The sequence below is a fragment of the Leucoraja erinacea genome, chromosome 2, assembly GCF_028641065.1.
Source record: "Leucoraja erinacea ecotype New England chromosome 2, Leri_hhj_1, whole genome shotgun sequence".
NCBI lineage: Eukaryota > Metazoa > Chordata > Chondrichthyes > Rajiformes > Rajidae > Leucoraja > Leucoraja erinaceus.
In genome coordinates this window covers 109,325,382-109,343,165 of record NC_073378.1, presented here as the reverse complement: position 1 = coordinate 109,343,165, position 17,784 = coordinate 109,325,382, and the positions used below count along the sequence as shown (strand labels likewise).

The following is a 17,784-nucleotide window of genomic DNA, read 5'->3' as shown; positions in this document are numbered from 1 at the left end:
AAAGGGTTAAAGTAGCAATCCAATCATGTGTTTTCAAATCATTGTTCATGGATTAAAATAAAGATACAAGAAACTTGTATATCTGCAAATGGTGATATAGTGCTGAATGGAGGACTCAATTTGGAATAATTAGTACTATCAACTTCCACTATGAAAATACAGTTGAAAGAAAAATTGGTATAGGAAATCTAGATACAGAATCTAGAATCTGTGGAAATAAAATCTCATATCGGATATTTCATGTGATCAAAATGTTTAATTGATTTGAGTTTGTAATGTTTCACTTGGCTTTCTAGGAAATATTTCTTATGATTGAATGCAAAAGTGATTGAATGATACATCAAAAGGTCTACCAAATATGCATTTTCCTGTTGATATGTCTAAATTCGCACAATAATATTGTCAAAAGTATATTCAAAATAAGTTATCTGTTACATAATATTTTAATACAGCAAAACATTCTCTCTTGATACTTGCTATAAAGTGAAATAAAAGGTTGTTACAACGTTATTTATATTTACTGCAGATATTTGAATTCCAAGCTAGAACAGCAGTGTAAAAATCTTGAGATAACTGTCATCTGTTTATTTAGATAATGTAAGTACAAAATATTGAGCAGAATCAAAATAATTAATTTCCCTTTAATGAGTCTGTAGTTATAATTTGTAATGAACGTGGAATCAAAGAAAGCCACAAGTGTTGGTCATGAAAATAATTTTCTGTCAATTAACATTATTGATAATAAAAATCCTTCTAATTCCAAATAACGTATTCATATTTTCTATTCTCTTTCTAGCCTTATCCCCATCTATCATGTAAATATTTCCTAGATGGTTAATCAACATCCAGGCCATTTTTGCTTTAATTGTTGGGAAATGCATCTGCTTGAAATTAGGTGATTTTAACTCTTCCTGTAAAGGAGCATTGGGTGTTTAGCAATTATTTACAGCCAAAAACAAGAACTATAACAATTTGCTGTAGAGAATTAACCCTATTGTTAATTGTTTTCATTTTTATTAACAAACAAACATAATCACCTAGTACCTACAGTAACCTGATATAGCCTGTTTTTGATTAGCTTTGTTAATTTTTGCAGCAAACAGCACTGCACTGGAGTGCCTACTACAATCATCCAGAGCATGTGAAGTTGCTGATAAAGCATGATTCCAATATAGGCATTCCCGATATTGAAGGCAAAATACCACTTCATTGGGCTGCCAGCAACAAAGAAACCACAGCTATTCATACAGTGAAATGCATTCTGGTAAGCATGATGGTTTAAATACTCCTCCTGTGACTTCTTCTTCTTCTTGCGTATGGTGTGCATAGTCTAAAGTTGTGGGACAACTTGTTCTATTTGATCTTATTTGATTGTGCGCACCAGATTGATTGCATTCGGCGAAACAGGTTGGACCACGTGAAGGTTGCAATCTCCCACCCCATCCTGTGACTGAAGACATTACAGTCTATAGTTTGTGAGAGATTGAAAGAAATAGAGGATTGTGCTGCTCTATTGCAACTTCAGTCCATTAATAGTTAAAGTCATTTGAACAATTAAACAAGTGGAATCAAATGATATTTTGATTTTAATTTTAATCAGATTCAACTTTAATTGTCATCGTCAGTGGACAGTACAGAGACAACGAAATGCAGTTAGCATCTCCCTGGAAGAGCGACATAGAATATGATTTCAATAAATAAATCTATTTACATGCATACAGTCATAGTGTTTTTCCTGTGGGAGGAGTGTCCGGGGGGGGGGGGTGATTGGCAGTCACCGAGGTACATTGTTGAGTAGTGTGACAGCCGCAGGGAAGAAGCTGTTGCTGGTCCGGCAACGGAGAGACCTGTAGCGCCTCCCGGATGGTAGGAGGGTAAACAGTCCATGGTTGGGGTGAGAGCAGTCCTTGGCGATGCTGAGCGCCCTTCGCAGACAACGCTTGCTTTGGACAGACTCAATGGAGGGGAGCGAGGAACCGGTGATGCGTTGAGCAATTTTCACCACCCTCTGCAATGCTTTCCGGTCGGAGACAGAGCAGTTGCCATACCATACTGTGATACAGTTGGTAAGGATGCAGCAGGTCAAGGCAGCATCCCTGAAGAACATGGATAGGTGACATTTCGGGTCAGGACCCTTCCACAAACTGAAGTTTCCCAACCTGAAACATCACCTATCCATGTTCTCCAGGGATGTGTCCTTGTTTTGTAAACCAGCATTTGCAGTTCCTTGTTTTTACATTCTGGATTTATTTTTAATTCATTTCCAAATCAATTAATTTTACAATATGAAATAAAGGGTTCTTCAGATTTTAAATTGGGGGATAATTTGTGGAGGGGATTAGCTTCAGATTTGTTGACATGGATTATCTAAACATTCTGGGATATTAATATGTAATAACAAGGAACTGCAGATGCTGGTTATATCATAGAAAGACACAAAATGCTGGAGTAGGTCAGTGGGTCAAGCAGCATCTCTGGAGAACATGGATAGGTGACGTTTTGGGTCTGGACCCTTCAGACTGATTGCAAGGGTTGGCAGGAAAGAAAGCTGGAAAAGAGGGTGGGGATTTGGGGGGAGGGGGGTGTGTGGTTGGAAGACAGGACATTCCTTCCACTGGCTACACAATTCACAAATTTTCTAGCCACTAGTTTTACAGTTTGAAACTCTTTATCCCTTTTGGACTAACACCTGTCTTTTCATCTGGTCTTTGTCCAACAATCTGCTTATCAGAAAACACCCTGCACCTCTTATCCACCACGCTCTCCTGCCCCTCGTCTATTCCAACTTTCTTTCACATGCAGTCTGTCGGAAGAAGGGTCCCGATCCGAAACGTCACCTATCAATGTTTTTCCAGAGAAGCTGTCTGACCCACTGAGTTACTCCTGCATTTTCTGTCTTTCGTTTGATGGTAATATGTATTTTTCTTAAAGACACTCAGATACTACCTACTATTTTACCCATACTGAGGTAATTTGCTTCTGGATCTACTTTAAACATAGCCCATCTTCTCTGCCCAAACAATGTCCGAAATTGGTCTTGGAGCTTCACTTACATATGTGGGACAAATAGAGAGCTCATGAAAAATCAATTTTGGACTTCATGCCTGACTAGCATTGATACTTAGAAATTGTTTTGTGTTGCAAATTGGTTGTGAGGGCTTTGGTGCTAGTGGGATGATAATCAACTTCTCATTTGTAAACAGAGCGATCGTATTTGAACATATAAAGTATTAATGATTTAAAATATTCGGATAACATTTAGCTTTCTGGTTAATTTTACTCACAAGATGAACGTTTAATAGCTTTAATAGATTTTGGGACTGAGCAGAATAATCATAATCTCTTTGTCTCATATACTTCATTGTTTCCACCGAGATACTTATCTGGCTGGTCTGTTTGAATCCTCTGTGGTGTCTAGGTGGGAGGATAATCTATTTTGTAAAATTGCTTTATGAACCTGGGTATATAATTTGAAACTGAGGACTATGACTGAATCTTTTGAAGTCTGATTATTTTAAACTTTAAATTTTAGATTGAGTAATTTTCTAATTTTAACTATGTTGCCAAAATATATTGCAAGCTACTATTTTTTCTACCCATCTGATAGGAGGCAGCTCCCACTGAATCATTGCTGAACTGGCAGGATTATGAAGGGCGAACACCACTACACTTTGCTGTTGCTGAAGGAAATGAAGCTGTGGTTGATGTATTGACGTTGTATGAAGGATGCAATATAACATCTTACGATAATTTATTTCGAACTCCTCTACACTGGGCAGCTTTATTGGGTAAGTAATACTAAAAGTAAGCTGATGACATGTTCAGCAAATCACGTTATTATTATTGTATGTACACAGATCCAGGCCAGATTTAATACTATCTGTTATTATTAGTTTTATACTCTGGGCGACAGCACAAACATTTGTTGTGCTTTACATTTTCTTTTTTTTAAACCATAATGTATTTTACAGTTGAATTTCAACTTGAATAAAATAATTGAAATGGTTACAGTCATTTCTAACTATTAATTTGTTGGGACTAATTTAGAAAGGAAAAAATGAGGAGAGGCAAAATGGAAACCAGATCATTTTGAAATAGATATAAGAAAGTCAGACTGAAAGATCATTTGATCATTTGTAAAATATGAGCTTGAAGGAGGCAACTAAGACATATTTTGATTTTATTTCATTCTCTCTTACTTCCCTTTCTGAATATGATGCTTTATGGTACAGAAGTGTGAAAATATAGAAGTATGAGAACAGTCCTGAACTACTATCTACCTCTTTGGTGACCCTCGGATGATCTTCGATCGAACTTTACTGGCTTAATCTTGCACTAAACGTTATTCCCTTATCATACACACTGTGAATGGCTCAATTGTAATCAAGTCTTTCTGCTGACTGAGAAAAGATTTAAAGGCGACGTGTTCTGTTGCTTTTCATTAGCACTTTTATTCACAGATAGGGTGGTTGGTATTTTGAACGAACTGCCAGTCAGGTTGGTATTTTGAACGAACTGCCAGTCAGTGGTAGAGATGGACACAATTACAATGTTTAAAAGATGATTAGACAGGTACCTGGATAGAAAATAATGATATAGGCCTAACGCAGTCAAATGGGACTTGCTCAAGAGGGCACCTTGGACAGCATGGATGAGTGTGCCACAAGGCCTGTGTCTGTGTTGTATTTGTCTCTATTCGATCTATTTCATTCATGTCTTAAAGTCAAATGGAGGATTGTCTGAATTAAGAGAAGGCAAAATAAGTCAAACATGTTATACTTTTTCAGTTGAACTAAATTTCTCAATAAACAGTTGATAAGTTCAAGCAGGAAAAACAGCCTATATGGTTTCTGGGGAAAGAGAGAGGGTGATAGATTTTTTTAAAAAATCAGCATAACAATGGCTGAATGATTGCTGGTATTGTTTCCTTTTTGGCAAGTTACAAACGGTAGAATGAAGGCACGAGTAGCTGCAGATGCTGAAATCTTGAGGGAGAAAAGCGCTGGATGAATCTCAGCAGGTCAAGCAATGTCTGTGGAACACATTTTTTTAAATCTCTTACCTTACCGGAGTTGCGATTGTTTTCCGGGTCGTATCTCTGGTAATTCTGCAACCTAACATCGTGGAGCTGGAGGCCTTGCTCGGGACTGACTTTGAGCCCCACCGCGGGGCGTGGACTTACCCAAGGTAGATCGCCCGGCGCGGGGGAGCTGAGATTTCCCTCCCGATGCAGGAGTTTGATCTCCACGAAGAGGAGGCCCTCTGCTGGCTACGGGAGTAAGACCATCCTGTCAACGGAAGGTAAGAGGCCCCCGACAGCTGGAGGACAAAGAAGGGAAGAGATTGAACTTTTTTTTGCCTTCCATCACAATGAGGAATGTAGAGGAGTCACTGTGGTGGATGTTCATGTTAAAATGTATTTTGTGTGTTCTGTTGCTTTTCATTAGTATGATTGTGTGGCAAATCGAATTTCTCGTAATTTGCAAAACATACTTGGCTGATAAAGTAAGTATGAGTATGAGTATGGCTGCCTGTGAGGGCTGGTGTTGGCCAGTCTAGGATGAGCAGTGAGACTGCTCAGCAATGAGACATAAAGCTCAGGAGTATTTGTCACTGCATATTCTGGATGATTCCATCCCCAAAAGCATAAACACAGCAAGGAACCTGCATCTGCACAAATGCAATCAATTTTCATGCGGTATGCAAACAAGTGGCACTATGTGAAAGAATTTCTAGACCCTTATCTTTCTATCTATTTCTCCTGGATCCCCTTTCGACAAGTGTAAACCCATGTATAAAATCATGCTGGTTTTCTTGTCACCTGAATAGAATCTCTGAATTCTTAATAATTTCTTGAGTCCAGTAGTAGTGTTTAAAAGTGTTTATTTATGTACAATGGTCATACAGCTTCCGAGCCAAGCATTAAAATATCTTCAGACATTAACTAAAACTGAACATATCATATCTGACGAAACAATAAACTATGGAATTACAACCAAAAGACTAAAGACTGAACATAACTATCAGACATAAGATATTGGACGTTCAACTAACAAATTTCACCCAAACACACTGCTGACAAACAGGATTCCTTAGCTATTTTGGGTGAGCAAGATGTATTTAGCACCTTCATACTAATTAGGGATTTGTGTTCACAGTACAGTCTGGCTTTTTATCAGTTGAAGATTTGAGCACTACCTTTTTTTTGTCGCTGTGTACAGCAGTTCCATTCTCAAGCAGTTAATGCCTTTTTAAATAAACTAATCCCATCAATTTTACACTAACACCATCAGTTCTTTGCCTGACACTAATCCCATCAATTCCCTGCAAGCCCCTGCACCTGCACTCAAAACAATGAATATAATGCAGCTGTCCTGTGGCTGAGGCCGAGTCCATTGTCAAAAACGAGATTTGTATCTGTGATTTGGTTGATAGGAGATGTCAAGGATCATTATTCCCAATTTGGTGCAGCTCCTGTATACGAATTTATTCCACATCAGAAATTTTAACATGTAGATTAGAGAAAGTGTTTCATACTACTGTACTTTCATATCAGCGTTTCATATACATAATAGACTGCAGATGCTGGAATCTTAAGCAGAAAACCAACTTTTGGAGAAACTCAGTGGACCTACTGAGTGCTTTCAGCAGTTTGTTTTACGCTTGAGTTTCTCATATCAGCCTGTTATCCCGAGAAATATTTGATGAGAAATGAACTGAAATATATAAATGATGGTCAATCAGCGAGCAATATTCTATTATGCACTTTGCTCTTGATCATTTGAAGTACGTGACTTCTGCTTTTTGTTCATAATTACATTTTGTTTTGCAAATCTTTGAATTACAGCCTATCCAGTATACTTTAAAAGAATGCTACACCAGTAATTCACTTTGCTGGCTGACTGCATTATTTGCTGATGTCATCCTTGTAATTCTCTGATTTAATCATCGATTTTATACCTGTATTTAGGTCATGCACAAATAGGATATCTTCTATTGGAAAGAAATAAGTCGGGTACCATTCCATCAGATAGCCAAGGAGCCACCCCGCTGCATTATGCTGCTCAGAGCAATTTTGGGGTAAGTCGTGCTTCTAAATCAATAACCTATCAAATCTGATGACCTATCAAATCAATAACCTATCAAATTGCTGCACTACCCAGCTATTGCAAAATTCCCCAGAGCTATTCCCCTGCATTAAACTGATGTAGCTGTTTGTGCAAATGCCCCACCATGACTGCAATTTACAAAAGAGCACATCTCATGACCTTGTCTGCCTCCCTTTTGTGTTTCCAGCTTGTTGTAGGCTTCCCGCTTACTGCTGCTCTGCTCTGGGCTTGGCAGGTCAACACTCCTCTCGCCAGCCCTTCTCTCTGAAGTCTCTTGAGCCAAAGCCTCAATTTGCACTTCACCTCCACATGGTCGCTCCCCAATAGGCTGCTGGGCTGAACTTTGCTTTCTGTTTATTCACTGCTCTGTCTCTTGCCTCAGCCAATCGGACGCCTGCTTTGATCCAGGTCCCGCCTCCTCGATTACTAACAAACTGAACTCAAAGAAAAAACGACATTCTTCCACTTTATCCCACTATTTTTTAAAAGTTGATTTTTTTTCTCTAGCAAGATGGCTGCTCTCCCACTCTGTCTTCAGCTTCTCGAGGTAGAAGAAAACCTCCAGAATCCCAGGGCACATTAGGCACATTCATGTGTGAAATTAGGCACATTCTTTACATATAAGCTTTTAACTGATGCAACTGCGAAGATATCAGGGAGGTTGGCATATATATTTATTTAAGTTCTTGCCTTCAGCTTGCTATATTTACAGTATTCTGCTAATTTTCTGTTTGAACTAATGTGTCTGATTCTAGAGTTTGTAGTGTTTTGCTACATACTTCTGTGGCTTTGATTCTTTTGGTTTAATGATCAATATTGTACTTTAAATTCAAGGCAAGATCTAACAAGAACAAATGCAATTTTAGTACATCAGTTTGTGCTTCTCTAATCTGTCATCTTCATTCAATATCATCTTTGTTGTATTGATTAAACTCTGTGATGCCATGCCATAGATCGGATCCACCAAATATTCCTTAATCTAACTCTAGCTAGTCCCTTGGGATTCAGGATCACTTGTTTCACCCAAGTTCTGTAAATTCTAATATGATTAATGAGACTGATGTGAGAACTTCAGGTCAATAGACAATAGGTGCAGGAGTAGGCTATTCGGCCCTTCGAGCCAGCACCGCAGATGAGGCTCGAGGTGCTGGACAGCTTACTGCACACCTTCCACTACTCAGACTTATTTTCCATGGACTCTCAATGTGTGGACTTGAGATTCTCAGTTCCATGTTTAGTTCAGAGATGCAGGGTGCAAACAGGCCATTCTGCCCACCATGCCAACCACGATCACCCATACGCTAGTTCTGTCCCACACACTAGGGACAATTTACAGAAGGCAATTAATCAATCAATGATACTTTATTGTCACATGTACATTGGTACAGTGAAATTCTTTGCTTTGCAAACAACCCAGTAAAATCTTGTAGCAGATCTCACCTAGGTAGTGTACAAGTGTTACCATGTTTCTGAGAAAGTTGCAAAGGTTGACCGAACTTTCCTATCCTCTCCCCTGTTGCACTTTGCAGCAGGTGGTCTCCCGCCGGTTCCCCCTTCGTTCTTGCTGGCCCTCCAGTGGGTAGCTCTCGATGAGCCACTCTCACTCTCGACAGGCCACCCTCACTCTCGATAGGCCACCCATGCTCTCCACGACCCACCCACGCTCTCCACGACCCATCCACACTCTACACGGGCCACCCACGCTCTCCACGACCCATCCACACTCTACACGGGCCACCCACACTCTTGATGTGCCACCCACGCACGCTCTCGGCCCACCCACGCTCTCGACGGACCCCCATGCTCGCGACACCCTCCCTCCCTCGCTGGATCCCAAGGCATTTTGGACCTTCATTATATCTATAAAAACTAGGACTACAAGAGGCCAAAGATGGTCATTTATTCCTGGAGCCAGAAGAAATTAGCGAGATGCAAAATGAGTACTTTACATCATTATTCACCAAGAAGAAGCACATAGAGTGAGGCATGGTCAGGAAGGGGTATACTGTTACTCCAGGGCATGTTGCTTGCAAAAAGGAGGAGGTATTAGGTCTTTTGAAGAACATTAAGATTGATACATTTCCAGTGCCTGAAAGAGACAAGAGAGAAGAGAGAAACCTTGGCAAAGATCTTTGAATCTTGTTTAACCCATCAGCCCTCCATCAGTGGTAGGGAAATTATTGCAGCAGCATCTATTGGAGAAGAAAGCTAAATATAGGATTTACTCATATTGAGAAAAGCATGGGCTTATTAGGAAATTGAAAGCATGAATTTGTTCTGGTGAAATTTTGATGAAGATGATTAATGATGGAGGGGAATGGATGTAGGCACATAGGGTCTATGTAGACTGGGTAGTTTGCTTTCAAAATTGGCTTTGCCATAGAAGTCAGAGGGTGGTGATGGAGGGGAGTTATTCTGATGGGAGGCATGTGACTAGTGGTGTTCTACAGGGATCAGTGCTGGGACTGTGATATACCTAAGTGATTTGGATGTAAAGGCAGGTTTGGCTGATTAGTAAGTTTGCAGATGTCACACAAGTTGGTGGAATTGTGGAAAACGAGGAAAGTTGTCAAAGGATACAGCTGGAGACAGATCAATTGGAAATCTGGGCAGAGAAATGGCAGATGGAGTTTAATCCAGACAACAGCAAAGATGTTGCACTTTGGGAATTCAAATGGAAGAGGAAAATATACAGTGAATGGCAGGAGGAAGGTCTTGAAATGCAAATCCATTGCTCCCTGAAAGTGGCCATGCAAGTGGATAGGGTGGTAAAGAGATTGTACAGAATACTTGTCTTTATTGATCAGGGCATTGAGTTGAAAATTTAGGAAGTCGTGTTGCAGCAGTATAAAACTAGTTAGACCACATTTGAGGCATTGTGTGCAGTTCTGGCCATCTCATTACAGGAAGGATGCAAAGGTTTTGTAGAGGGTGCAAAAGTAGTTCATCACAATACTGCCTGGGTTAAAGAGCGGTAGGAGAGATTGGAACAACTTGGATTGTTTTCTCTGCAGCATTGGAGGCTAAGGGGCGACATGATAGAAGTATATAAAATTATGAGGCGTAGATTTGGCAGATAATCAGAGTCTTTCGGTGTGAAAATGGTAAATACTAGAGGGTAATACCTGATTTAAGTTGAGAAAGGAAAGTATCAATGAGATTTGTACGGCTATTTTTTTTTACACAGTGACCAGTAGGTGCCTGGAAGGAGCTGCCAGGGGAAGTGGTGGAGGCACATACGAAGACTACATTCAAGGGGCATTTAGACCATGTGTAGGCAGATGTGATTAGTTTAACATGGCATCATGGTTAGTGCAGACATGAACTAAATTGTACTAGACGGCTCTATATTCGATGACGTATGTGCTTACCATAGTCTGTTGTGTCATCTTTCATGAAGGCGATTATAATTTTCTGAGGTGGTAACATTATGAATAAAGCTCCTCACAACAGGTTTCAGAACTTCAGAAGTGATACTGTCTATTCCGGAGGCCTCAATTTTGAGTTGGCATGTGGCTTTTTTTTTAACTGCTTTTCAGTCAAGAACAATGGCAATGCTAGACCATATAGACTTCTGTTGAATGGTGTTGAGACCACTCAGTGTAAAGAATAGTATCACAGTTAAGGACTGTATTGAAGTACTAGAAGAACAATTTCCCGTTACTACTTTAGATCCATCATGAAATTCTCTTGTCTACCTTTACAGCTCCTGCTATACAATCTTGTCCAATCCAATTTAGCAATGTTTATGGAGTATATTTTTTGACGAGGTTTAAAAAATATTGAAAAGCCACATGTGGTAAAAATAAAGAATGTTTAAATAAAGAGCCATGTAGGATGAAACCATCTAAAAAACAGGAGGAATTTGAAACTAAAAATCAAGGTTAGGGATGATACCAAAAGTGCTCTGGCAACTGCATAAAACTGGAATCATGCCCTTACCATAATGGTAATAAGTAAGTCTACTTTTAATCCAGCCACCCAAATAATTGAAAAATTACAGTAAAATCTGGCTCAAGGATTCTAACAGCCTGATTTCAACCAGTGTCTGAAAGTCTGACTGCCATTTTCCTACTAGTACATGCCTCACCCCACGAGGTATAATCATTTGATAACCGCCAACCAGAGGTATAAATTGGCAACGGGCCAGGAATTTCTCCACCATCTATTACCCTTTCTAGTTCTCTTGCTTTCTCATGCCACCATTATCCATAAGAGTCATTCAATACAGAAACAGTCCTTTGGCCTACCAAGTCTGCACCAGCCATTAAGCGCCTATTTTTTCACTAATCCTATCAAAATATCACATTTTCATCCTCCCCATATTCCCATTAACCCTCGACAGATTCTGCTGCTCAATTACACAAGTTGTGATTTACAATTGACCAACTGCACTGGGATGTGTGTAGAAACTAGAGCACCTGGAGGGAACCCGCTTGGTCACAGAGCAAACATTCAAACTGCTCATAGACAGCAGCAGAGGTCAAGCTTGAACCTGAGTCTGGAGCTGTGAAGCAGCAGCTATATCACCTGCACTACTAGGCCACACTTATTCTCTTTCATCCTTTCAGATTTTACTCACTATTCTTCTCCTTGTCCTTTTATCTCTTCCACATTTCCATTGTACTAGTTCCTTCTTTGCCTACCCCATAGCCAGTCCCTTTTATTCCATCTTTCTTCCTTTCATCTTCATCATTCTCATATTCATCTCTTCACCCCACATTCCCCCCTTGCCACATTTCCCTTTGATTTGATTATTTCCCAGTTCTCCCGAGGAATACTCGTGGTAATTTTTTCTTGTGTGCGAGAACAGGGAAGATGTAGCAGTTTAATAAATAATAGTAAATGGATAATAAATAGCTGGGATTTGCATCCTTTAATAAATGCCAGCAAAGTTTAGAAGATCTAAAGAGTGGTTACGAATAATAAACATAAGAACGTGAGTGTGAATAAGTTGCAGTAATGATTGCACACTAGGGTAATAACTGGTTCTGACCTGTGTGACAACAATAATTTGTGGCAATTATTCTTTTAATCGGTTAGACCATAGTTGCTAGTTATCAGCACCGCATATTTTATTTTTTGAAACAGTTGCACAGAGAATCTTCACAAAAATGGATAATTACTAAGGAATATTCTCAAAGGTATCACCTTGGCAGAAAAAGGGGAACATTTGTTTTTTCTATATTTATATTTTGTAATAAAATAAATGACTCTAAAGTCTTATCTAGAAAGGTAAATGGTACACTGGGTAAAATTAAAAATGTTGATGGGGAGGTTTAGCAAGGATTTTGGAATCTATTTCCCAGGAGTTCAATGCATTGTGGAGAGTCTGTGTCGAGTGACTCTTTTACATTTTATGTAAAACTAAGAAGAGCTGAGCTGTTTTGAAGGGTTTTTTTTTGTTTTTGTGTGTGATTTACGTCACAAATTTACAGTGGAGTTTTGACAAAATAATTAGAGAGTGATTTTCTGGGGCTTGAAAGAAATAGATGGATCTTGTGCAAAGTATAAGTAAAATGCTGTTGATGCTGGAAATCTGGAATAAAAATAAAAATGCTGGCTCAGGAAATCAGTAGAAGCAGTATTTGTGGGGAGCAAAGCAGTTACATCAGAAAATCTGGAGCTGTAACAGGTTAGTATTAAGGGGAAACAGAAGTGGGAGGAGAGTATCAAACATCTGTTACTGGAAGGTACAAGAGATTAAATGAACAGTGGGATCGTGGTGAAAGGCAACTTAACAAGAAAAGAAACAAGAAGGTATATCTGGACAAACTGCGAATGGCAACAGCAAATCATTGCTAGTAGATGTTGTCTGAAACAAAATCAAGACAGATGGATTACTGAAAGATAGATTGTTAATATATTGTATGCAAATGATATGAACTGATTTCAACTACTTTGTTGTGTAGGAGACCGTCGAAGTATTCTTGAACCATCCATCTGTGAAAGATGACCCAGATTTGGAAGGGCGCACTGCATTCATGTGGGCTGCTGGAAAAGGCAGTGACGATGTGCTCCAAACCATGCTAAGAGTTAAATCGGACATTGACATCAACATGGCAGATAAATATGGTGGAACAGGTCAGTCTTCCAATTAATATTGGTGGATCATTTTGTACTCTAGAGAGCATAATTAATGCAACAAGATATAATCTCTGCTGTTTTTAATCTAAACTGACGTTACTTTTTTGTTGGAGGGATGGTTATCTTGGATAATACCCACCACAGTTGTCCATTGGAAAGTGGTAGTGCAGTCCATGTGTTGAAGGGATGCCTACTCGGCAGTTGGGTAGGGATTCCAGGATTTGTTCTAGAGATGAAGAAGAATTAGAGGTGTACTTCAAAATGGTGTGCGAATTAAAATGGTGGTGTTCCGTATGTGCATGCTTGTTCTTCTAGGCAGCAGAGGTTGTAAGTTTAGGATGAACTGTGAAAGTATCCCTGTTGAGTTGCTGCAGGACACCATGTAGATGCTGCACACTGTAGATCATGGCATTTGTGTGACAGAAGTATTAAATATCTATTGTTTTGTCCTGGATGATGTTGGGTGTTCTTTTATGTTTCTGTACTTGTACTCATTTAAGCAAGTGAACAATATTTCATTGCATTCTGCTTTGTGCACAGTGGAAAGACTTTAGGGAATCAGTAGGTATGATACCTGGCATAGAACAGCCAGCCTCCAAACAGCTTTTTATTGAAACAATATTAGGTCCAATTCAATTTATAACATACAGTATAACTTACCATTTATCAACGTAGCCTTATGGGCCTGTCCCACTTAGGCGACTTTTTAGGCGACTGCAGAAGACTATGCAGTCGGCACATGGTCATCACATGATCGCAGGTGGTTGCCGTGGAGTCGCCTTCATGGTCGTGAGGAGTTCCCGTATTCTGGGAACTAGTCGCGGTTGAAAAATTAGCGGCGACCAGAATGAAGCCGCCATTGGAGTGGAGCAAGAATTCTCGTGCCGTAAGTGGGTCGCCAGGAGATCCTTGTAGGTTGCCAGGAGGTCGAAAGTTCTTGTATGTTTTCGTAGGTTGTAGCCGGTGCTGAAGGGTGAATTTATGGGCTCATTGGGGGGAAAAAAAAAGTAAGCAGTACCCCTCTCCCCCACTCCACTCTCTCTCTCTCTCCCCTCCCTCTCTCTCACCCCCCCCCTTTTTCTCTCCCTCTCTCCCCCTCTCCCCCTCTCTCTCTCTCTCTCCCCCCCTCTCTCTCTCCCTCTCTCTCCCTCTCTCTTTAAGGACTTTAATAAATTTAAGAGGGGGGCGAGAGAGAGAGAGAGAGAGAGAGAGAAATCTATTTCTCTCTCTCTCCCCCCTCCCCTCTCTCTCTCTCACTCTCTCTCTCTCTTTCCCCTCTCTCTCTCTCTCCCCCCCTCTCTCTCTCTCTCTCTCTCTCACACACACTCTCCCTCTCTCATCTCTTCTTCTCCCTCTCTCCCCCTCTCTCTCTCTCTTCCCCCTCCCCCCCCCCCTCTCTCTCTCTCTCTCTCTCACCCCTCTCACCCTCTCCCCTTCTCTCCCTCTCTCTTCTGTTTGCATTTATTTGCTTCAGTTTTATTTGTTTAAGTGTTATTTATCACATTGTAACTTTTGAAAGATTCAAGCGGGTATCAGTTGCTTTCTAAGGACTGAATCGGCCCTTTCGCAGGGCCTTTCATCGCCCGGCGTGGCTTAAAATCGGTCGCAGAATCTTCCCTCGCCCCGTGGTCAGGGCCACTTCGAGGCGATCGAGGCTCCCGATGTTGATTAGAAATCAGTGCACTGTAGAACTGATATACTGTTATCTGTTGTGAAAATTCATAGCTCCCTTTTATACAATGTTGCTTATTTGTAGCTTTACCAGGTTGAGATCTTTTGGTTGGTTGCTTTTTAATGGATTGTAATGTGGTAAACTTAGCATTTGAGCAAAATACTTAGGATTCTTTTCTATTCCTTCCTGAAAAGGTAGGTGCGAGTTCCTAGACTTGCAATAAGGAGAAAGATTGTTATCCTTGTTGGTAATAACCGAAGTTGGTGCTCCACATGGCCTTTGTATTACTTTCCTCATACTTTGAAGATGGATTTACATTGACATGGTGCTTTTCACGTCTTTTTCAGTATAACAAAGTGCCTTAAATTAATTTGCCCGTGACCTAAATTGTGTTAAAATGTGTTTGACACCCCTGATCTAGAGAGTGTGGTAGGAGAGTAAATTCAAAACAGATCAGCAGCAGGAGGTTCCAGTGAAAAACGTGAACAACAAACACTTTCATTCAGAAATATAGCATGGAAACAGGCCGTTTGGTCCATCAAGACCACGCTCAAAATCGATCAATCATTCACACTAGTTCTCAGTTATTCCACTTTTGCATCTTCTCCCTAAACTCAGGGCAAAAGGCCATTTAACCCTCAAACCTGTACATCTTTGTGATGCGGGAGGAAGCCGGAACACCCAGAGGAAACCCGCATAATCACAGGGAGAACGTGCAAACTCCACACAGACAACATCTGAGGTCAGGATCAAACCTACGCCTCTGGTGCTGTGAGGCAACAGCTCTGCCAGCTACATGTCCACCACTCATGTTTAAAATGATTGTTCTGAATACTAGCCAAAGGGCAATTGGACAATTTCATCTGTTTAGTTACAAGACACTGACGCAGTAATTGAAATTTACAGTGAGAAAAATTAGCGACCAAGATAATTTCAGCTTTAGTCTCAGTTTTACTGACATTTTTTATAGATTGATAAACTATTTTTCATGCTCAACTGTCATCTAATTCAATAAAAACTATCCAAAAATGAATTTTATTAGTACTTGATCATGTTTATAGTGCATAAATAACAACCCAAATTGTGAAAAAATAACTAACTACGCACAATGTGGTAAACTGCTGTTGCATGGGCAAATATTTTAGGCAGGTCTAACCATGTTGCACTTTAGCATAAATAGTCACCTCATTGAAGAGAAGAGCATGTTTTAATAAAGATTGTCTAATATTTCCATTAATTTAACGTTATCAGTTGAAAAAAAATAGGTTTTGGTCCAAAGAAGGCTGTAAACCCAGGCCATGTAATTATTTATGCTCATAGTTATTGAGGTAAAAACTGCACCCATATGATTCTAGCAATTTTGACAAAAGACTGATATTTTCCCCAAAAATAACAGATAACACATCAATTATATTTCATTAATTTAAGGCACTTTGTGCGCGCCAGATCACGTCGTACACACGCAAACGCAGCCCGATTCAGAAAGGCAAGCAGTTGGGAGAGACCCGTGGACCGCGAGTCTGGCACCACTGCTCTAGATCAACCTTTCCCAGCTGCTTGCCTTTCTGAAATGGATAGGAAGAAACTGCAGAAGATGGTTTAAACCAAAGATAGACACAAAAAGCTGGAGTAACTCAGTGGGACAGGCAGCATCTCTGGAGAGAAGCAATGGGTGACGTTTCGGGTCTAGACCCTTCTTTAGACATCTGCTGCCCGTCCCGCTGAGTTACTCCATCTTTTTGTGTCTATCTATTTATGTAATATGATCCACATTTTCTTGTGCTCCAGATGTTGTAAGGAAGTTTTAACTCTGAGTATAGTACTTCACTGGCAATTTTGGAAACTTGCAATATGGTTTGATGTATCGGGGACTTAGAAAGTGGATTGTCAGTTTACACTAGGGAAATTCTAAAGCATTTTTTTTGGTGTTCTGAGGGACAAGTACAATAGAAATAGCAAACATTTGAGGGAGAATAAATTTTATTTTTCACTTTATCAAATGTTTTCTTAAATCTAAAATACACCACATCTACAGTTCCCCTTTATTAACTCTGCTTGATTTATCCTTGTAGAATTTTAGGGGTGGAAGATTGCAACCTTCACGTGGTCCGCCCTGTTTCGACTAATGCAATCAGCTCGACGTGCACAAACGGAAGATCAAATAGGACAAATTGTCCAACAACTTTAGGCTGTGCACGCCACACGAAAGAAGAAGAAGTAGAATTTTAGAACATTTATCAAATTTATCAAATATGATTTTCCATTCTTTGAACCACATTGACGGTTTGCTTGCATTAAGCTTCTCTAAATGACTCGCCATTTTGTCTATGCGTATAGACTCTAGCATTTTGCCAACCACAGAAATTAAGTTAACAGGACAAAGTTACCAGTTTTTTATTTCCATTTTGAACAAGAGAGTCACATTTGCAGCTTTTCATTCCACAAGTATCATCCCAAAACGGATCCCACTTCCTCCTTGTTCCTGAGCCTGGAAATCATCTCTGCATCACTGGCAGTACCCTTGCCTGTCTTGCAGTTTCCTATTGGATATAACATTCTCCCCACTTCCAGATCTTCATTTATCACTCTACCTTTCAAAATATTTTTCCTGTCCACATTCTTCCTGCAAAAAATTATGTTTTGGTTTTATTCCTTTGATCTCAGTTTAATTTCACCTCTCCTTCAAATGATTTTACACTAAACGTACAGCATAAAGTTAAGTTATTGCTATCATTTCACGTGAAAAACCTGCTTGGAACGCATAACTGCACGCATTATAACCTGAGGATTCTAAATCTTGGGAAAAATAATCAGTCCATGAATATGTGGAGTTTGGAGTGAAGGATGTGACCTTCAGAATACCAGGCAATTTGCATGCCCACGGAATAAGGGTACAAAATGAAACACAATTTAATA

The 17,784-nt window shown here is 39.9% G+C and overlaps 2 protein-coding genes across 5 annotated transcripts in view; one reads left to right on the top strand and one right to left on the bottom strand.

Annotated features, from left to right (window-relative positions):
* The window catches only part of erp44 (endoplasmic reticulum protein 44), a 317,180-nt gene that overhangs the window by 150,501 nt on the left and 148,895 nt on the right, over positions 1–17,784 (bottom strand). The gene's annotated exons all lie outside the window — the stretch shown is intronic.
* Positions 1–17,784, top strand: part of invs (inversin) — a 150,555-nt gene that overhangs the window by 76,890 nt on the left and 55,881 nt on the right. For all 3 annotated transcript variants that reach the window (XM_055663137.1, XM_055663128.1, XM_055663146.1), the window contains 4 exons: positions 1,097–1,264; positions 3,608–3,788; positions 6,971–7,080; positions 13,022–13,193. In XM_055663137.1, the coding sequence (XP_055519112.1) occupies positions 1,097–1,264; positions 3,608–3,788; positions 6,971–7,080; positions 13,022–13,193 (631 nt within the window). The remainder of the gene's footprint in view (positions 1–1,096; positions 1,265–3,607; positions 3,789–6,970; positions 7,081–13,021; positions 13,194–17,784) is intronic.